The 22,353-nt window shown below is 39.2% G+C and overlaps 1 protein-coding gene across 5 annotated transcripts in view; it reads right to left on the reverse strand.

The window, feature by feature from the left end:
• The window catches only part of ATP8A1 (ATPase phospholipid transporting 8A1), a 257,539-nt gene that overhangs the window by 17,949 nt on the left and 217,237 nt on the right, over window positions 1-22,353 (reverse strand). For all 5 annotated transcript variants that reach the window (XM_054553862.2, XM_024246291.3, XM_024246292.3 and 2 more), the window contains 3 exons: window positions 20,263-20,324; window positions 18,253-18,309; window positions 17,250-17,357 (listed from right to left, as the gene is read on the reverse strand). In XM_054553862.2, the coding sequence (XP_054409837.1) occupies window positions 17,250-17,357; window positions 18,253-18,309; window positions 20,263-20,324 (227 nt within the window). The remainder of the gene's footprint in view (window positions 1-17,249; window positions 17,358-18,252; window positions 18,310-20,262; window positions 20,325-22,353) is intronic.

Below are 22,353 nucleotides of genomic sequence, written 5' to 3' on the forward strand. Positions count from 1 at the left end.
GCCTACAAACTAACGGCATGGTTCCTCAGTCTACCTGTATGTGTTTACACTATTCATATCCGAATGGCATGCTGTGACTCTTACTCATGGAAATGTATAGACACCTAAAACAGAAGGCCCTTTGCAGAACTCTAAGACTGTCTCCATGGACCCCAGTTGGAGCAGGTCTGGTGACAGGCCTGGAAGTGGTCCTGGCACAGCCCTTCCCAGCTAATCAGACACTCGAGAAGAAACTTCTCGGTCTCAGTTTCCTCAGCTGTACAGTGGATTGTAGGAATTAAACTCAATAATGTTTGTACGGTGGCTGCATAACATTGATTATTAACAAGCTTTCTTCATTTCAATTGTCAAATTTCTTTAAATGCTCTAGTCTCTTGTTCTTTCTAGTGATCTGTCCCATGAGCTTCACGGAAGAAAATTTTTATGACAATATCAAATTAACTGTAAATCAATTTATAAATTTTATGATTTTCATCTCAATAATATCACAACATACGCTTGTCTTATCTGCTCTTTTTAAAATGCAATGATGAAACATAGACCAAAGTAAGAGATCCCTAATAAAGTGCCATTCATCTCAATTTGCCAATTTAGGAAATGGAGAAAAATAATTTTGTCATAGAAATTATTGACTACATCGGCATAATATATTAATTTTGGAAGCGAAAATTATTTGGAAAATAGTGCTTCAAAACATTTTTTTGGAGGGGAGTGCAGTAAGAGAAATGAATAACTTCCAGAGTAGTTGCGTTAACGTTGGAAACAACAACAAAAAACCAAGAAGTGATTATTTATTAAGTGTCTGGACAAAGCTTTATATAAAAGGCTTTCAAAGCTTAAAAACAGTGAAAAAAAAAAACTATGAAAGGATGCTTTAAAGAACTGATTTACGAAAACGTAGAACTTCCACATGCTCAAAGAAACATAACTAAAAAAGTAAACAATAAAAAACTGGGAGAATGACTACTACAAATACATGAAATTGTGGGTTAATATCTGATCAGAAAAATAGCCCATTTATCATCATAAGAATAGCTGCAATCTCAAGAGATAGGCAAGAGACCTGGAAAGGTATTCATAAAAGCAGCAGCAAGTAATCAATAACATGGAGAAGTGTTAAGCCACTCTGCAGTCCTAGAGAAACACTGACAACTTAGATCAGATTTTAAAAATTCACCATCAGTTTGGTGGAGTGAGAGGTGTATGGTGGAATAGGTATTTGTAGCAATTTATATTCCCACCAGCAATGAACTAGCCTTTGGAAAAGGTATTTGGCAATGTGCACCAACACCACAAACATTTATTCCTTTTAATTCGATAATTCAATTTCTGAACTATGTGTTAAAATGAAGTCCAGCTTTTGCTTATCAGTATCTCATGAAACTGTCCTGTGGTTGCTAGCCCTGAAAGCATCCCCTGAAAAGGGCCCATTGCCAGAGATTTAGTAAAGGTGAAAAGAAACCACAGCAGCATCCTCTTGGAGAGTCACAGTGCAGAGCAGCATAAGGCTTCAAGAAGTCAGAGTAAAGCACCCTACTTAAGTTTTTTAAACCCAGGTTTCCTAAAGGTATTGATTGATTATGGAACACTTTCCCCTACATCCTTCTTACAAACATCCCACACAACTAATTTTGGGGAATGCAAATATTCGTTGTGGGTTGTTATAAATAACAAAATACTAGTTAAAGCTAACAGGGCACTGTGTGGCTCATTAGGCAAATGTGCATCCCTCAGTCAGAATGTTATCCAAGCTGTGAAGATGCTGTTCACAGACTGTAATTATCAGAAGACTGATAGTTTAGAAGAGTCCTGGAGGGAAAGGTAAACTACCCTGGTATTCTCCCAGGAGCCTTCTGTTAGGATACAAACACCCTCCCTGGAAGGGTTTGCAGTTTGTATCATCATTCATATGGAAATCAGCCACTAATCACCTGTGGCTTAGATTTCTCACCTGAACTTGAAGCACAGGCTAGACTATTGAGCTCCTAACTTGTGGGTCGCACAGGCACCTCAAACCTCACACATCCCACACTGAACACACACTGTCTTCCCTCCAAAGGCTGCTCTTCCTTGGTACAAGCTATTCAGGGAATGGTGTCATCCCTGGATGCCCAAGACAGAAACCTGGGCCCTATTCCTGAATTGGCTTTTTACCCTATGTCCAATATTTCACCGGGTTCTGTTGTGCTTTAGTATCTTCAGATTCATCCATCTCTGGCCAACTTTGCTTATCCCAGTCCAAAAAATTTGCCTGTCCTCCTAGCTGTACTGACTTCAGAAATACTCTGCTTCTAGCTGTTCACACTGCAGCCAGATATTTCCAAAAGGCAAATTCAATGTTAGTAGTTCCTGGATTAAATCCTTTCCGTGGCTTCAGAATGTCCTCAGAATAGAATACAAAATCTTTAATACAATTTCAAGACCTTTCCTATCTGACTTCTGATTGCTTTCCCAATATCATCTCTCAAGCCAGGCCCATCTCTTGCTACACATAACATATTTCGGTTCCTGGAAAGCGCCTGTGCTCACTCTTGTCCTCAGGCCTTTGCACCTGTGATGCCTACTCGTCCTTCAATTTTCCTTTCTTAGACTCAGTTAGAGGACACTACTTGGGCTTCCATTATGTTGGCACCTATCACCCATTTTCTAGTTGCTCATTCATCTTCTTGTTAGACTGTACACTCTCTTAATTCTCATGATCCAAGTGCTTAACCACCAAGCAGATGTTCAATAAATAATTGCTGGATAAATATGTTTCTCACAACCTAGTGTTGTAGAAACTATGAAAAACAGAGCCTGGAGACCCTGTTCTTGAGATGTGGTGGTTATGGTTTGCTTGGTTTTCTTGTGCTCTGACATGGAGTTATTCTAGGGGGAGTTAATGCCAGATAATTACATATTTTGGGGAGAGAAGTTGATTCAGCTCCATGACTATCCTTTTTCAATGTAGGCTGCCTTTTCTGTTAAAGGTTGACGAGTGTGCATTAAAAGCTAAATATGTTAAACTATCCCCACCTCCCAGTCTGAATCATCAGAAGTATTTCAATGAATCCAAGAAAGGTATGATACCTGGAAATAAAAGTGTTTTTTTTTTTTTTTTTGTGGTTGTGGGGAGGTGAGGAAGAGCTGTAGAATAGGCAGGAAGAGAAGGAAGTACCAGCATTAACAAAGATTTTAATTAACTACACAGTATGAACACTTTGCTAAGTTAAAGAAAAAGAAGCAGAATATAAAATCCCAGTCTTCCTCCTCTAGGCAAATACAAACTTTATCCTTCTGGCTGCTCTGGCCAAAATACTCAAGTCATCTTTGTTTCCCCCTTTCTTTGAAACTGCGCATTCAATTTACTGGCAAATCTTATTGGCTTGACTTAAAAAAATCCATACACCAATGTTCATAGCAGTACTGTTCACTATAGCCAAAGGGTGCAAACAACATCAACAGATGAGTGGACAAGGAAAATGTGGCATATCCATACAATGGAATATTATTCAGCTTTCAAAGACATGAAATTCTCGCCCACATTACAACATGGATGAACCCTGAATACATTTTGCCAAATAAAATAAACCAGACATAAAAGGACAAATATGTGATTCTACTTAGATGCAGTGCCTGGAATAGTCAAATTCAGAAACAGCAAGCCCAGTGGTGACTGCTAGGGGTTAGGGGAGAAGGAGAATGGGGATTGTTTAACAAGTATGAGGTTTCAGTAGGGAAAGATGAAAAAGTTCTAGAGATGGACAGTGGTGATGGTTGCACAATAATGTGAATACGCTTAATGCCATTGAATTTACACTTAAAATGATAAATATTATGTATATTCTACCATAACAAAAACATTTAAATGAAAACAAAAAATTCTTAGAGCAAATCCTCTCCCCACCCCAAATCCAGAATCTACCCACTTCACGCCCTTCCATGCTTGCCTAGGCCCACATCATCTTCTGTCTGGAGTGCTACAACAGCCTACTAGGGGTCCCCTGGCCTCCTCCCTGTTCCCTGTACGTACTATTCTCAACAGAGCTCCCAGAGCAGTCCTTTTAGAAGTCAGATCGTGACTCCTTGGCTCAACCCTCCAGAGACTTGGAGAAAAATCAAGAGTCTTTACAATTGTCTCATGGCCCTGGGTGTTCTGCCCCAGCCCTGTCTCCGAAGGCCAGCTCGCTAGTGCCTTTTTTTTTTCCCTCCAACTTTTAAGTTTAGGAGTACATGTACAGGTTTGTTACACAGGTAAACTTGTGTCATGGGGGTTTGACGTGCAGATTATTTCCTCACCCAGGTATCGAGCTTAGTTATTTTCCCTGATCCTCTCTCTTCTCCCACCCTCCCACCCTCCGGTGGGCCCCAGTGTGTGTTGCTCCCCTCTATGTTTCCATGTGTTGTCATCATTTAGCTCCCGCTTATAAGTGAGAACATGTGGTATTTAGTTTTCTATTCCTGCATTAGTTTGTTAGGAATAATAGTGCTTTTACTAGTCACCCCCTCCCTCATTCAGCTTCCACCACCTTGCAGTCTTCAGGCTCTCAGCATTTGTCTATTTCCATCTGGAATTTTCTTCCAGATAGCCACAGGTCCTGGTCACAACACTTCAGGTACAGTGAGGCCTTGTGTGACCACCCCATTGAAAACAGCACCCCACCCCGCCCCATCCTCTCCCCTGCACTCAAGTCCTACAGAGCATTGAACACAGTCCAGCCTGCTGTATAATAGACTTATGTTTGTATGTTTTTCTTCTCTAGATTATAACCTCCCAAAGGCAGAGATGTTCTTTCAGGTTGTATTCCCAGAAACTAGAATAGCACTTTGACATATATTTGTTGAAATATATTATTGATTTAATGACTAAGTTACTAAGTTATTGAAAAATTTTTATTATAAAATTGAGGAAAAAACTTTAATTTTCACTGATATGAGAAGCACTTAAAATAGTATAATAATGCCTCTATTTTCAGTCAGACTCTAATCTCTTTCTCTGCATTTATAATTATTTTCCTAGACTAGATTACAATCAAGAGGAGAAGGTGTATTTTTTTTGTTCCCCCAAATGGCTCACAAATTGGGAAGAACTGATAATTTAATGATCCTTCTATTCAGAGAATGGTATGTTTATTTATTCAACTTTTAAAATATTTCTCTCATTTTTGTCAAATTTTCTAGTTTTTCTCCTACTAACCATTCACATAACTGGCTAACGTTTCTTCTTGTTGCTGTGAATGGAACCTTTCATTTTTCTTTATGTAAAAAGGCTATTTTATCTTTAAAGATTTAGTTAGGCCTTTTCCAAGGGAGCTAACAAGTTAGAGAAAACTCCAAAAGTGGCAAATCCATTATGTATTTCTTAGGATTTTGTCAAATCCAAGAAGTCAATGGTTCTTTCTGGCTCTGACCCCTCTGAAACATCCTGGTAGTATAACTCTTCAGAGATGATTTGTACCATGATCCCCCGAAACATATACACCTCTCACATTTCTCTTTTTAAAACCTATCTGCCATGGTCTGAGGTCATTTAATTTCTCTTGTCTCCTCCTAGGTCTCAGTTAGCCCTTTTGGTCTTCTCAGGAAGCATCTTCTTCGTGAAATCATCATCAATAAAAATCTTCAATGCTTAGCTTCAAGTTTGCAGGTATTGTTTCTTTTCATACAAGTTTTCTTGATCTTTCCAACCACATTGTGGCTCTTTCCTCCTTGCTATACCGCAATGCCTTGTCTATGCTCTATTAGCGAGGTGTCTCTTCGGAGAAGGTGCATTCTGTGTTGCTGTATTCCCATTTCAGTCTCATCTCACCCAATCTCAGTTACCCATAATAGGCTCTTTTCTCCTCCAGTTCCTTTTCTCAGTCACCCAATCTCAGTGGACTGGAAGATCTTATTCATGGAACCTGAGACTCCAGGGTTACTCTAGAGTACCCCGAAAACTGGAGAAATTCACAACTTTAACATCTATATTTTTACGGCAAAGATACTCTGGAGTATCTTGAAAGCTAAAATCCACAATATTAATATCTATATTTTTATGGCAAGGTAGAAATGTATCAGTAGAATGCTAGAGTCCTCTCTGCTGGCAATGCTACCACTGATGTATGGGAACTTCACATCAACTCATCAAAATCAACTCTGCTTTCAGACACTGAAAAGTGTCATTAGAATTTGAACTTGCAAACACTTCTGAAAGTGTCTTTGTGTTCCAGGCTGGTGAAATACCATGGCGGGACACTGCAGAGGTCATAAGGTTGTTGGACTCTTTCTCAGAGGCCCGAGTCTTCCAGTCTGAATTCATTATGGTAGTTGGGCATGGGGTTGAACTGGGTGGTACGCAGGCATCCCTGGATCAGCAGTAAGTGGTGAATTTGCCACCTTGTACTTTAACCAGAGACAAATTCTAAGTTCATATGAACCTTGGCATGAAGAGAAGTCCCACTGAATCCTTCAGTAGCTGCACATCTTGGGTAGTCTGGCTCAACACTTCCCTCTGAGAAAGCCTAAAGACAAAGGAATGCAAATGCCAAATTCTCTGTTCTGGGCCTTATCATTAAGAACTAACTTCACTGTCTTTCATTTTAGCTGAAAAAAATTCTTGCAAATTTCAATTATATGATATATATATTCATGTCAAAATATAATTATCTTCATGACTTCCTAGTTTATCAATAGCATTTATCACTTCCTCTGACTCAAATCTTTATTCTATGGCTTCTGGTGTACTCTGGAATACTGTATATTCTGTAATGAAAAGCTGTCTGCCATGACTTACAGTAATGATGTTAATGACATTCAGGTAACTTTTTGTGACCTGGTCTTTACTCAACTTTCTGGTTCTAGCTCCAACCATTTTCTGCTTTGGTAACACCAAACTTGCTCCTTGCTTGGGCTATTCTCTACCTGGAAAACTCTTTTCACACCCACCTTCCTGGACAGCTTGGGGAACAGTAGTACCAAGACACTTTTCCAAACAACAGCTTGGGGGTCCAGCGCTCTCTTCTCTGTTAGTCCCTGTGCATTGTGAGCATAACAGCTAGCTTCTTACATCCTAATTGTCTGTGGGACTACTCCATGACAAACTAGCTCCTCAGAATGGACTCTTTTTGAAACTTCTGATCCACTGAACCCGTTATAGGCCCTGACACATAGGCACTCCATAAATCTCAGTTTAATTGAACTGAATTGGGCTCTTACATGGGATGATTACTTTCTCCATGAAACTAGACAGGGCAGAACACCCAGAAAAAAACTAAAGAGAGTGTTTCAGATAAACCCCAATATGTTTACAATTAATTCTCAGCAGCTTTTGATTACTCAGAGACAAAGAAAACTCTTGGCTTGGGTTATCCCAAACAAACAAACAAACACAAATCTTAGAAAATATGCAAATTAGATACCAGCTCACAGCATTTATGTGCTTCTTTCCCTTGGACATTTCTCTGGGGTGACGAGGAGCTGAAAAAGGGGTTATCATCTTGTGGGGCTAAGAACCAATACCCAATCTAGCCATATGATACAAGAAAGAAACTTTGCATCTCTGTTCTCTGGCAAGAGAGTAATAAAAAAAAACCGATTAAAAAAGATGTTTAGAGGGAAAGGAGGAAGAGCTAGTTGGGACATGGATAAATTAGAAGTTAATTTTTACAAAAAAATTTTTGACTATATATCAATGCATACTGAGAACTAAACATGCAAAAGAAAATAGTCTTTCTAAAAAGGCATCAAGAGCACTAGAAAATGTGCAGTTCTGAAACTATTTTCTAGGAATATAGTTCCCAGAATAGTGACGATAATTAAAAACATAATTCGTTTTATTTTAATCTTCATTATTGTCCTATTTAAAAACTTAAAAGACACAGAAAAATGAGGACAGTATTAGTAAAAAAAATTTTTTTCATTAGGAGAAACAAAATTTTAAAATGCTGTGATGTTATTAAGTAAGTTGTATGAGACAGGGTATGACATCTCAGTGTTCAATATATTTACTTGTTACACCATTCTTACAGATTTTTATAATTTTGTGATGGTTCTGCATTTTAGCTTTTTAAAAAAATCTTTAAAAAGCCGTCTCATAAAGCATCAGTTGTTCGATTACAAGTCAGTCAGTCTGTAAAACACAATAACCTGCATTTCAAGACTGTAGAAAACGATTTTTAAAAACCTCAAAACTTCAAAAAGCACTTAGCTAAAGAAAAACAGCTGTTATATGGCTTACATAGAAAAACTGACTTACATGACTGAGACTTTTAGTTGCCCTTTAATTTATCCAATCTATCTCCTTTCTCTATCTTCTTTAGATGCAATCACTTTGGTCCTTGGCTGGACACCTCTTCCTCCAACTCAAAGGCTACATCCTTCTGGCTCTCTTGTTGCAGCTACTTTGGCTATATGATTAGCTTTTGGTCAATGAGATCTAAGTAGAAATGTATTGGTAATGTCTAAGAAGGAGCCTCAAATAGAAATGGTTACTCCTTCTTCCCTCTCTTGCTAGCTGGAAGGTTGGTAAAATGGCTAGAGCTCAGGCAGCCATTCTAGACTGAGGAAGTACACTAAGGTTGGCAGTACAGTAAGTTAAAGGCAACCTAGTCTCTGACGATTGTGCAGATTCCATACCAGTCCTGGACTGCCTGTCTCCCAATTGACTTCTATTACATGGAAGATAAATACGTTTTTATCTTGTTTAATCCAGTTACTTTTTTAAACGCTGAAAAATATGCCATAAAGTAACTTGCTTTGGATGATGCACGCTAGGGAGCTTAAGTGATAACTTTGAACAAAGCAGCTTAACACCAGTCATTGACAATCCCTTTACCTTACCATATGATGGAATGCAAGAATTATGTCCAGTTGGCCAGGCGTGGTGGCTCACGCCTATAATCCCAACACTTTGGGAGGCCAAGGTGGGTGGATCACCTGAGGTCAGGAGTTCGAGACCAGTCTGGCCAACACGGCAAAAACCCATCTCTACTAAAAATACAAAAATTGGCTGGGCGTGGTGGCAGGCACCTGTAATCCCAGCTACTCAGGAGGCTGAGGCAGGAGAATAGCTTGAACCCAGGAAGTGGAGGTTGCAGTGAGCTGAGATCACGCCATTGTACTCCAGCCTGAGGGACAAGAGCGAGACTTCATCTCAAAAAAAAAAAAAAAAAAAAAAAAAAAAAGAACTATCTCCAGTTATGAGCTTTATTGAAACAGCACAACGACTTTCATACTTTCTTTCATGAGTATTTCTGGCCTGTCATTCAAACAAAAGCTGTGGTGGTTCCCAAACTAGAATGCTGGGCCTGGAGGACAGAGAGGCAGTCTGCCCTCTGCCCACCTCACTGACCCCATCTCATAGTGCTCTCTCCAGCTCTCTCTGCTGCAGTCACGGGCCTTGTCTTTGGATGGAAAATCCCGTTGCTGCCTTGGAGAATGGGCACCTGCTATTCCTTGAGCGTGAAATGCTCTTCTTCATATGACAGGTATTCCTGAATCATGTGAGTTTCAGCTTAACTGTCCCAACTTCGGAAAGACCTTCCTGGAACACCTATTATAATCCTGTCCCCTATCATATCTGTTCTGTGTTCCTCCCATCACTTATCACTTTGTCAAATTATCTTTACTTATTCTTCATTTAGTCATTTGTTAACTGGTTTAGTACCTGTTTCTCCTTCCCATTCCCTGGCCCCCTCAATTAGGCAATGGGGATCCTGCCCAATTAACCTGGTATTGAGGAACAGTGCCTGGCACCAATTAAGTCCTCAACACATATTTATGGAGCGAATGAATGTGACAATGAACTGACTCTAGGGCTGCATAGTTAAAGCTGTGCCATACCAGGAGCAGGCTTCGTTCAGCTTTCATACGTTGCTCATCACTGTAGCATACGGGTACACCACGGCCTCTCTCTCACTTATGACATCAAGGCCCCACCATTAAACAAAGGGATCCTTAAGGACAAGGCCAATTCCATTCATCCTTGCATTCTCCAGTGCCTAACACAGGCCCTGGCACACATTAGACGCTCAATCTACACTTGCTGTATATTGCAGGCAAAGGTGCTGTGATTACAAAACACAATGCCAGTTCTCGTAATGGCTCTAAGGTGAGCTCTCACTGTAAAGTGTATGCAGATGTTCAGATGTCCTGATTCATGATTACGTTTGTCATACCCATGTCTCCCTTTTCCTCTCAGCATTTCCATATATACTTATATATACTTCTCTTTACAAAATGGGCTTGGAAGTGGCTCTTGGCCAGCTGCCTTTAGAACAGTGAAGGTCTGCCTGTCTCATTTACTGTTGGGGGCATGAGGACTGTGACCAATGGCAGGTTTTACTGGATGGACTCACAGTCATTGGCTCATTAAAGAACATCTGACAGAATTTTGCATAGTTGTTCCCTCCAGACTACTTGGCTAAACACAGTAATCTCGGATGAAACTCCATCATATCATAACACTGTCCCACCTCATCAACAAGGGGTTGGTCTTAAGACCAATAAATTACCACATGCTACGGAGGTAATTAAAAGCTGATAGATGAATAAAGACTATTTTAACCAGGAAATTCTTCATATGAAAAGTAATTTATTATGTTGGATAAAATAGGCAACAGCACAATTTAGGAAAATCATATCACTAATGTAGTTTATTAATACCTTTCCTACAGGGGTGACACCAAAGGGTTCAACAAAGATTTTTATTGTTTTTCAGAAAGCCTTTACAAACCTCAATCAAGAGATCTGAAATTCTGTAAAACACATGCTCGTTCCTTAACTTCAATTTCCTTCAGTAGTTTTATAGATCCCTTAGGCCAGGGAGAGCAGAAACAGATGGTGCTCGGGAGGACTTTACAGTGCCTGTCTGCAATGCCACAATAAATTTAAAAGTTTTGCTGATACTAAGCTTCTGTTATTAATCCTGATATGAAATGATCCCTGCTGTAGCTTGTTTTTTATTTTTTAATCTGGTTTATTAATCATTGGCTAAACTATTTTCTCCTAGAAATTCAAAAAATACCCAGTAACATCATTTAGACCAGTCGGAAAAGCAGGCCAACATATGTTTATATAACATAGCACTTTTCCCCAGGGCCTACCTTGCCCCATAAATTGTTGTACTGGTGTGAAAAAATACAAGTCAGGTCTGAAAAAAAGTTCTCCTCTTAAATCACAACCATATTTGTGAGAGGAGAGGAAGACAGCGACTTATTTAAAGTCACAGCCAAATTTGTCACACTAGTTTCTTTTTCTTTTCCTAAACGATTTCTTATTGTTGCATTTTCTAATTGTCTACCTTACCCCCACTGCCCCAACCCCCGATATCGTAATTCCTTTTGAACAGTTAAATATTTCAATAATTTATGGTTGTGGGACACTTGTTAATCATTATCATTTGAATCATTATCATGGGTAGAGCTGTAGAATTACTGTAGTGGAAACAAAGTGCAAAACTATAGGAAGGAATGTTTTCCAAATGAGAACACCCTGCCCACCAACTGAGAACAACCAACTCTTGGCTGGGTCTACAGTAACCGAAGTCTGCACTAAACTCTGAGATATTTGAGGAATAGCTTTCTGGTCACTTCAGGCATGCAGAATGAGCGGAAGCAAAAGGGGAAAAGCTATTTGATGCTCTGAAAAGAACTTCTGGGCAGAGACAAAGGCAGCTAAGGACAGCTGAAGACGGAAATATTATATGCACATGACGACTGGTCAGTTCATCAACCAGATGGCACTAAGTACTTCGATGGGTGGCACTGATGCTAGAAGGGCATTAAATTAAAGTTGATAAGTCTGGGAGAAAAGCTACAGGGAAGGGGAAAGAAAAGATGAGAGAAGAAATGGAAAAGGAACAGACAGGAGTGTGCACGGTGCATCAGGGGACAGAATCAGTCTGGGTTCACACTGTAGTTCAGACATTCTGGAGCTGTTTGACCTTCAGAAAGTGTGTCTTCACTTTGTGTCTGTGAAATGTCTAAAAGGATTTACCTCACAGTGTGGCTGTGAACATTAAATGAGTGACCACATGAAAAGTGCCTCTAACAGTGACTGGCCCTTCATCAGTGGGGCCCTATTATAGCTGAGTGGCAACCATTCATTTTCTGATGATGTAGGATGACTGGATTTTCTATTTAATAGTTTTTAAAATTTTTTTTAACAAAATGGGTATTATTTATGCTAATATTGCTGTTAAGAAGAGGCAAGAGGCTAGGATATGAAGTGAGATGGAATTTCTCTAAATAGGGTTGAGGGAGTCAGGTGGGTGTTGAGAAGGGGGAATTATAACTCTGGGCACTTTTTTAAAGAGACGGGAGCACTTTCATATCTGGCAAGCTTATAGAAATTGTTCAGGGCCCTGGGAAAAGTGGGGAAATGGCAGATGGATTGAATGCAAGGAGGATGGCTACAAGATAAAAAGAGTTATCACCTGAGAGTAAGGAACAGCAATGGGCCCCGAAAAGAAGGTACTGAATTCCTCAGGATGCTAGCATAAACCAATGGGATTGAAAAGAATGACCTGGGTTAAATTCTCTGGGTCACTGGCTATTTCTTTGCTTACTACACAGATTTGGAACATGAGTTTAGCGAAAACAAGGAGTATCTGGCATTAAACATAGCGCCTGGAGAACTTAGTAGGTACACAATAAATGTTGGTTCCCTTCCCTCCCCAACTTAGGGAGCAAGGATTTTCTTTCAACATGTTGAGAGAAATGGCTCTGTCTTTGCTGCAAAGATGACCCAAGAATGTAAGTTGGAAATGACTATAAAGTCCTGATTTATGTGTGAATCTGCATGAAGCTGAATATAGAAGCATGAGACCTGTACCTGTAAGTTGCTGAATTTGTATAATTTGCACCCCGAGATCCTGTTAACTAGAGCAAAATATCTGTGCCCTTTTAAGACAGTTATCTGAAGTGGACGCAGTAAAGAGAGGCATACAAGAGAATCTCTCAGGAATTGGAAGACAAGCTCAGAGGCATAGAATGTAGTGCTGCTTAATTATCACAGTGGCTGGGAGCTCATCTGCCTGGCCTGGGAAGCATTAGTTAAATGAGACCAGCATCCTGTTCTGCTGCTGAAAATCTTCATGTGTTGGAAACCACAAGATGTTGGAAAGATGTACTTATGTGAGCTGAAAGCTGCTTCTCTATAACCTCTATTTCACTGTTTCTCATTTGTTTGTCTAAAACACGGAAGCAAGCAAAAAATGTTATTTGCCAATCACTTAACACTCCTTTATGGGGCACTAGGGGCCCCACACCATTAGGTCTGAGTGAATGAGGAAAGAAATGAAGACACAGTCGTCGCTCGAGAAGGAGTTTAAGCATTCTGAAACAGTTACTGTGGCACCAATGTGGAAGAAGGACTGAGGAAGAACAAGACCGCTGCAATGTCTATAGAGAGGAAAAGGCAGAGAGAAGAAACATGGAGGAGGTAGTGCTGCCAGGAAAACAATACAGAGATTTCCTTTCCTTTACAAATCCCTGAAATACCTGCGAAGACTGAGGGTCCCTTCAGACTTCTAATTTGCAGATCAAATACCACACATTCCTCTTAGCAACTATTATCAGAGAAGGAGCACAGGGCAACGTTTAAGGTAGCAGACCTGGGGATCAGACACAGAGGTTGAAACCTTATCTCTGCCACTGTGAGTCAGATAGTGATGTCAGATAAGGTTCCTAACTTCTCTGTGCCTCAATTTCCACATCTGTAAAGTGGTGATTATGGCAACCCATTTGGTGTGAGGAACATGTGAGTTACCGACAAGCACTCTCTCCTGATGTTCATGGCAAACACAAAGGAGTCTGCCCTGACTTCTCCTCTGTCTCCTCACATCCAACCTGTCCATCAGTCCTATTGGCTCTCCCCTCAAACTGTATTCAGAATCCAACCACTTCTTACCACTGCTACCCTCCTGGTCCCACACACCATGACCTCTCACCTGCTTTATTGGAATAGCCTCCTAAGCGGCTTGCAATACAACAGTCAGAGTCCTACTGCGAAAATATAAATCAGGTCATGACACTTCCCTCTCAAGCTCCTCCAGTTTTTTTTTTTTTTAATCTGACCATGAGTAAATGCCACAAGGCTCTATGGGAAACACAACTGAAAATATGGCTCTTGGTTCCCCTTGCCTGCTGTACTTTTCTCTAGGCACTTAAATATGTCCATATTTCATTACTCATTGTATTTACGGTCTGCCTCCTTGCACTAGAAAAGTGAGCTATGGGAGGGCACGGGTTTCTGTCTGTTTCATTCAGGACTGAATCCATAGTGCCTAGAATAGCGTCAGACACACAGAAGAATCTCAATAGCTGTTGGATTGATTGATTGAAAAAAAAATATATATATAGTCCTTACAGAACTACCCGGGATAAAGTAAGCGTTCAATATTCATGAGGTATTATTGGTGTTATTCTTCCCAGATCTTGGTTGCCATTTTATAGAGCTCCTCTATTCAGTCAATGCCCCTTTAGAACCACACAGTATCCCACTCTCCAAAATACCTCCTGAACCAGCACAGAGCAGAACAGGGCTGCTATTCTCTGTCTGCTCCACCTCTACAAGGTACCATCCTGGAGACCCTTATTAAGCTTTTGGGCAACCAAAACACACTTACGTACATAATTAGTTAATTATTTAGTGTGGAAGGAATTGCTGCCAAATCAACACAGGAAAGGACTGGGATCCTGGGGATATGGTCTTTGGATTAGATACTTACGACCCTGTTAGTGGTGGTGACAGAAATTACCTACACCCGGCATCAGGAATCCTGCAGAACGGCCTCAAGTTCTGGGGGCTGCTCTGGGCCGTGTTTCATTACGTGGATATCATAAAACATGTCAAGGCAGCAGATGCTAACATTTAACTTATGCTGGCATTACTTACAATATATTACTATATGCAATAGATAATATATGTAATGTACAATATATTACAATAATATATTGCTATGAAAGTTAACAGTTGAGTAAGCTTTAAGACAGTTGGCCAATTATGTATATACCTACAGATATAAATATTGGCACATACATGAATCTTTCACATTTACATATGTATGTATATATATATGCATATATTTGGCTATATTCTTAAGAATTTTAAGATTAGAAAAACATAGACCTAAGAGTAGTCACTTCTTCTTGAAATTAACTGAGTTGTAATGTAACATAACTAGTGAGTCTATATCTATAATAAAAATGTTAGAAATTGAATACAGCTACAACATTTTTTGGGGCTTATTAGCCTAACGCCCAAGAAACAGTAAATGGAGAGATTTACCTCGGAGAATCTGAGTGGCATTCTCACTATATCCTTATATTGACATTATTGTGAGGCTCATTTACACACACATCCACATCCCACCACACCCACATCCATACCCACATCCATACCCACACCAAAATGCTTTGGGAGCACTAAAATGCTACATAAATTTAAAGTATTCTTCTTTTGTTTGAATAAAGAAAACAGACATTTTGGACATGCTAGTCAAGCTTACCCTACAACTGAATTAATCCATTTTCATATTTTCAGTGGAGCACCAGCTATTTAAACACTATATTCAGAGTAGCAGTAGTAATAAAACAACAAGAAAAGAACCTCTGTTAACACTTCCCACTGTATATGAAGTGAACAGAAATGTGATGGAGTACTGACATTCATTTCACTTTGAATTAAACACAGCATCACCATGAGTCTCAAGAGACGATATTAAGTTTTGTGTTTGGGTAATACTGAGAATTCTACAGGCAAGGGTAGAATTATATTTGGTTGGCAAAAAGCCAGTCAAACTTCACACTTGTCCTAGAAGTAGGTGGTCAAAACCTCAGTTCTTGTCATCAAACCTATTGGCCATACTTGCTTAAACCATCTGGGTCTCAAATCTTTTGTGTTATTCATTTTGAAAATAAAATAAACATTAAGAAATGAGATAAAGGAAGGCAAAGACTTATGTCTAATGAAAAAGATATCAAGTTAAAATCGACCTAAGGGAAAAGCAGGTTCAATGAGACAGAGTACATCAAATAAAAACAAAGAATAGAATTAAATTTTCCAAATGTCATCATCAGATACACACACACGCACATACTTTTTTTTCCTTCGGTTGTATTCCTTTATTTCAGGAAAAGGACTCAGAAACCAAGGTAAAGAGGAGACCCGCTCACAGCGTTCTCCCTGTTCTGCTTAGAATACATGCTGTAAAATTTCTAGTTTTCACAATATATGTTTCAAAAGAAGCCTTCACTTTTTGTAGAAGGAAGTATATACTCCTTGATATGTCTGGTTTTGCTGTAATAGTATATAATGCCTCTCTCTAATAAATTTAACCACAAAATTTTAAAAATGTGTCTGTATTCTGCTAATTTATAAAAAGCAGGATGCTGTCAGATAAAATTTCATGAAAATGATCTATAAACCAGACTGTCAAAAGTGAAAGGTACTCAGGCAGTACTTAGGGGCAACAAGTACATGAAAACCACTGGAAAGGGTTCCTGTGACTGCGGTAAAACAATGTACTGTCACGGAGCTCACATTACCTTGATTTGCAAGTTACTGTGAGGTCACAGGAAATCCCAAAATGTTTTCCACATTTTCTTTTATACATTTTATGTCAAATTTCCTGCAATTGAAATCATAAACCCTCCTACTGCTGGAATCTCTTCAGAAGGAAAGGAGATCTTTTGACACTCCCCCATGAACACCTAATAACTCAATTCCTACCCGTGTAACAAGAAACTGAAAGACAGAATTGAAAATGGACTATGATAAGGCTGAAATGTCAGATGCCCTAATTCTTTCAAAATGAAAACCAAACTGATGTCATTAGGACAACTCAAAAAGTGCATTTAATCTAGTGACAGCAGATTTTTCTCTAGAATAAGAGATAACAGAAGAAATGATAGACTGTCCCAAGACAGAAACTCACCATTTCCCCAAATCTTTAATCAAAATGTATTTGTGGCTTTATGGTGTAATTTTAAAATGGCATCTTCTATACGGATATTCTTAATGAGATTCAAGCTCCCGACAACCATATTTTATTGTCCTGGCTATGTTTATGAAAGGATAAGTCAGATTTAAGTAAAATGTTCAAGTTTAAAATATTCTCTCAAGATTAATCACTCAAAACTGTGGAATTTAAAAACAGCTTTTAAATGGTCAAATACTATTTTAATATAAATCAACAAGATGGAAAATTATGCTAAATGATTAAGGTTCGCTAAAAAAATACCAGTTTTTAAGGTTTTGTTGGATCGTCAGTTATTAGCGCATATTACCTCTCCTGACATATCAGGGGCCATTGGAATGGCAGGCCACAGAGATGAGTAGATTCCAAAAAACACCACCCAGAGTGCGATGCTCCCCCATATCGCTATGTGGCTGAACTGTAGAGCAAGGAAATCTGAGTCAAAAAAGTTTTATGTAGACCGAGTACACAAATACTAATGAAACTCTCTCAAATTGCCTTATTAACTTTTTATTATATCCATAAAAATATTATCTATAGGAGTTTCTACCTAATTGCGTGTGTTTTTTAATTGGATCTTTAAGTGCTAATCTCTTCTACAACAGTTGCAATGTTTGTGGTACTGGAATTTAGAACTGTTCCTCCTCTAGCTTTTTTGGTAGTTTTTTCCTCTTATGCTTACCTTTTTTATCCCTGAACATTTGGAAGCCTGCCTTACTCTTGGTCTGCATGCTCTCACCGAAATATGTCAGACCCTTGTGAGAATATTATATGTATGCAGATGGCTGTTAAATCCAAATGCCTTGTGGCAATCTTTCCCAGGGACATGAAACTTTAATTTTTGTTTCCGGGGTCTCTACTGGACGGGGGTACACCGCAAAACTAACGTATCTAAAATGGAACAAGACTGGGTATTTATCAATGTCCGAGGACAAATCTTTAATATTTTCAGTCTTCAGAATCACTTTCCTATGGGTTTGCTGCAGAACACCAGTCCAGTGACACCTCTAAGAAAAGACTTGTAATCCATAAGTTTAAAGTCTCACCACTTCCTGGGATACTCATAATATATGACAATACTTTAAAGGCTCTGAGAAGTCTTGTGGTAATGCACTTGTTTGTTTAACTCAGTATTTCCCAACTAAAACCTCCAATTCTCCTTCCCCTACCCCTGACACCCCACAATTGAAAACCTGTGGACTAGGACATATCAACCTGGGATATATCAAGTTAGAGCGAAGACCACCACCAAGACTGGAGATAACGCACAAGTAAACGTGACATTTCTTGGTTGTGGTGAGATATTTTCTTACCCATGTCCAATATGATGTCTCCAATCCAGCTTTCAAACACACAGTTATCACCACAAACTAAAACAGAAGGGGAAAATGTTATTGTATCTCATAAACATGAAAGTTCATCAAATGACTGAAAGATTTATAAAGAACAGATATCTCTGAATGTAAATATGGGACCAGGAGACTGCTGCTTGCTTGTAAGTCCAACCAGCAAAGAGACAGGTGAATTAGCTGGGCAGCCGACAGGACTGTGATAGGTCAGAGGTGCCCAGGGCAGCACTGCACTTCTGGCTTCCTTGCCTCTCCCTCGCCTGCACATCCTGACCCTCCATCCACGAGCTCTTCTGTATGTGTTTTCTGCTTTTTGTACAATTCATGAACAGCAATAGCACATGCCTGAGTTAATTTGAGTTTTCAAGCTTACTTTACCTTTATTTTAAATCTCCTTTCATATTTAAAGTCCAACTTTCTGAATTTTAAAGACAAATTTTAATGAATAAAATAACCAGACATTTAGAAATCTAAATGCTTACTCTGGAACTTTACTTAAAACCTTGCTGAGTAGGATATGAGACATTTCTCCATGATATATGCACCCATCGCTAGTCATTCTGAAAAAGGAAACTGGGGTTGGATTAATTGCTCTGTGTTTTCCACAGTATAACATAATTATGAAGTGTACTTGCCGCGAAGTCAGACTATCTGTGCCCAAGACGTTATCACTTAGCTATTGTGGTTAATGAACAAAGCAAGTTACTTCACCTCTTTGTGTCTCAACTCCTATACTTGTAAACTGGGACTGATAAAGCTTACCAATCTTACAGAGATTTTTTTTTTCTTTTTTTGAAAGTAAAACTCTAAAATACTCAGAACAGTGATTAACATGGAATATTATTTATTTATAATAATACAGTCTTAAATATTGTTAGTTGTCAAGGAACCCTAGGCACCTTTGATAGTTGTGGTGATGGAAGTGATGTTTGCTAGCACTTGATCAATAAATGCTTGAAGTGCCCAGTTCTACTTTAAGGCACATTAAGGGTTTGCACACAGCATGTGATAAGACACTTCCCAGTGGGGTTGTAAAGTCAGGTTACAGTAAGAACAGTTGAGCTTTCTCAGCAGGATAGCTAATGGCAATTTAGGTTATTTGTTAAAATAAAACTTACTAAATGCAAAAATTAATTTATGTGATCCAAACATTCTAAAAGAAGAGATATAGGCCAGGTGTGGTGGCTCATGCCTGTAATCCCAGCACTCTGGGAAGCTGAGGTGGGTGGATCACCTGAGGTCAGGAGTTTGAGACCAGCCTGGCCAACATGGTGAAACCTCGTCTCTACTAAAAATACAAAAATCAGCTGGGTGTGATGGCATGCGCCTGTAATTCCAGCTACTCAGGAGGCTGAGGCAGGAGAATCATGTGAACCTGGGAGGCAGAGGCTGCAGTGAGCCAAGGTCGTGCCATTGCACTCTAGCCTCAGCGACAAGAGTGAAATGCCCTCTCAAAAAAAAAAAAAAAAAAAAAAAAGAGAGAGAGAGAGAGAGAAGAGATATAGTTTGAAATAAATTAAAGAAAAATACTCTCCTGAGACCTGGATACTATAAAGTGTTCCCAGGAGACATCCATGACATACACTCTGATTTATTTCTACCCACTGCTCTGCTTTCGCATTCATGTCGTATGAGAAGGAGTCACCAGCCCCTGCAAACATACTTTTGCTTGTCTTTTACTACTTTGGTGGGTTGATGCCAAGAGAAAGGAGACCCCCCAGATTTGTCAAAACCTCAATCCTTCTGCTACTTAATGGTACTGATTTCCTATCATTCAGTTATTTTATTTCATTATTTGATAAAAATGAAATAAGACCCCGTTATAAGCCCTGGGTCTTATTTAATTTTTAAAGGGAACTGTAAACAACCCTTAAATCCAGAAGCACTCATATCACATTTAAATTTAAAAATAAAATGAGGACAGATGAAAGGTTTTGATTTTATATGCAAACAAGACCAACATCCCTCACTCACAGTGTACACAAAGTTTCCCAGTAGCAGATAATCCGAGGTTTTCCCATTTCCAAATGCAGTACCTGTACGAAAAGGAGAGGCCTGTTAGAAAGGAAAATGAGATTCTTTCAGAATCTTTTCAAAGATATTCAGAAAGTTTGAACGAAGGAAGGGAAATCAAGGGATACACAATGGAGCCAGAAATGAGATTAAAAAAAAACAAAAAACCCAAACACTCTTGAGTGCTAACAAAGCTGCTGTAAAGATAGGCCACAAAAGCCAACATTGAAGAAGGAAATCTGACTTGTTAACGAATTTTCAGAGTCCACAAGATTAAAAAAAAAAAATTCAACAAATTGTTCAAACAAAGCAGGAAAGGGCATTCTGGATTGTAATAAAGAACTCTGTTAACAATATGGATGAGAGTCATAGGGAATCTTCTCGCTATCTCTCAATAAAGTTGTTGGCATTGGGCCAAAAGGGATTCATAAAAGTAACTCACAGAGGGCCAAAGAACACCAGTGTGGTTTCAGGCATGTGGCTCTTTGAAGGTCTGGCTGAGTATAGGGGCATATTTTAAAGTATTTTGTTATTCTAGCAATGACTAACAAACGTGGCTTTATTTCTATTTATTTATTTTTTTTAGACGGTCTTACTTTGTCTTCCAGGTTGGAGTGCAGTCGGGCGTGATCTTGGCTCACTGCAACCTGCGCTCCCGGGTTCTAGTAATTATCTTGCCTCAGCCTCTGGAGTAGCTGGGATTATAGGTGTGCGCCCCCATGCCCAGCTAATTTTGTTATTTTTAGTAGAGACGGGGTTTCACCATGTTGGCCAGGCTGGTCTCGAACTCCTGGCCTCAAGTGATCTGCTGGCTTTGGCCTCCCAAATTGCTGGGATTACAAGAGTGAGCCACTGCACCTGGCCGCCTTCAAATGTGGCTTTAGATGAAGGAAGTGGTAGCTGATGCACAAAAATTTCTAGTACTGATAAAATCAAGTGAAAATAAGAAAGAGCTGAATAATTAAATTATTGATACCATTGAAAAATTAGAAATCCACGGTATATATAATACAATGATGCATGCACATATTCAACGTTTATTCAGAGTCAAATATGTAAGGGCAAACTATATTAGAATAAAATATGGGATGAAACACAGAGAGTGGTACTGGTGAGCTTTGCAGATACTGAAGTTTAGTTCTATTACTATTAACAGTTGTGTCATTTTGGGTTATTTATAATCAATCCCTATGGAACTCTGTTTAGCTAAAAGGAGTGAAGCTATTTAACCTGAGGGGGTTTTGAAGTGACAATGAAGTTCTGTACGTAAAGCACCAAGCAGTATCAGGGCAAGGCATGTTCAGCATTTGAATAATTTGGGTAAATCACTCATTCTCATACTTCCTGGTCTATGGATCCCTTTACACTAAAAAATTATTGAGGGTCTCAAAAAGTTTTTATGTGGTTTATGTCTATCAATATTTACCAAATTAGAAATTAAAACAGAAAATTTAAAATTATGTATTGATTATCATAAATACAAAACCTAACACATGGTAATATAAATGAGAGGTTTTCTGAAAAGTACTTTCCAAAGCAAACAAAAAAATAAGTGAGAAAATTGGTATTGTTTGGGTTTTCACAATCTCTTATTTCTGGCTTAATAGAAAGCAGCTGGATTCTCATGTTTTGATTGAAATATAAAAGGGAAATCCAGCTGCACAGTGATATGGAGTTGTAAAGAAGAAGAGTATTTTAATAATCTTTTCTAATAACTGTGGATAGTCTTTGATACTACATCAAAACTCAACAAGTAGCCTCCCTCCCTCCCTCTCTTTTTTGTTTTTTGAGATGGAGTCTTGCTCTGTCGTCCAAGCTGGAGTGCAGTGATGTGACCTCAGCTCACTGCAACCTCCGCCCCCTGGGTTCAAGCAATTCTCCTGCTTCAGCCTCCTGAGTAGTTGGGGTTACAGGTGCATGTCACCATGCCCAGCTAATTTTTGTATTTTTAGTAGAGACGGGGTTTCACCATGTTGGCCAGGCTGGTCTCGAACTCCTGACCTCAAGTGGTCCACCCACCTTGGGCTCCCAAAGTGCTGGGATTACAGGCGC

Source organism: Pongo abelii, chromosome 3 (assembly GCF_028885655.2).
Source record: "Pongo abelii isolate AG06213 chromosome 3, NHGRI_mPonAbe1-v2.0_pri, whole genome shotgun sequence".
In the NCBI taxonomy this organism is placed as follows: Eukaryota; Metazoa; Chordata; class Mammalia; order Primates; family Hominidae; genus Pongo; species Pongo abelii.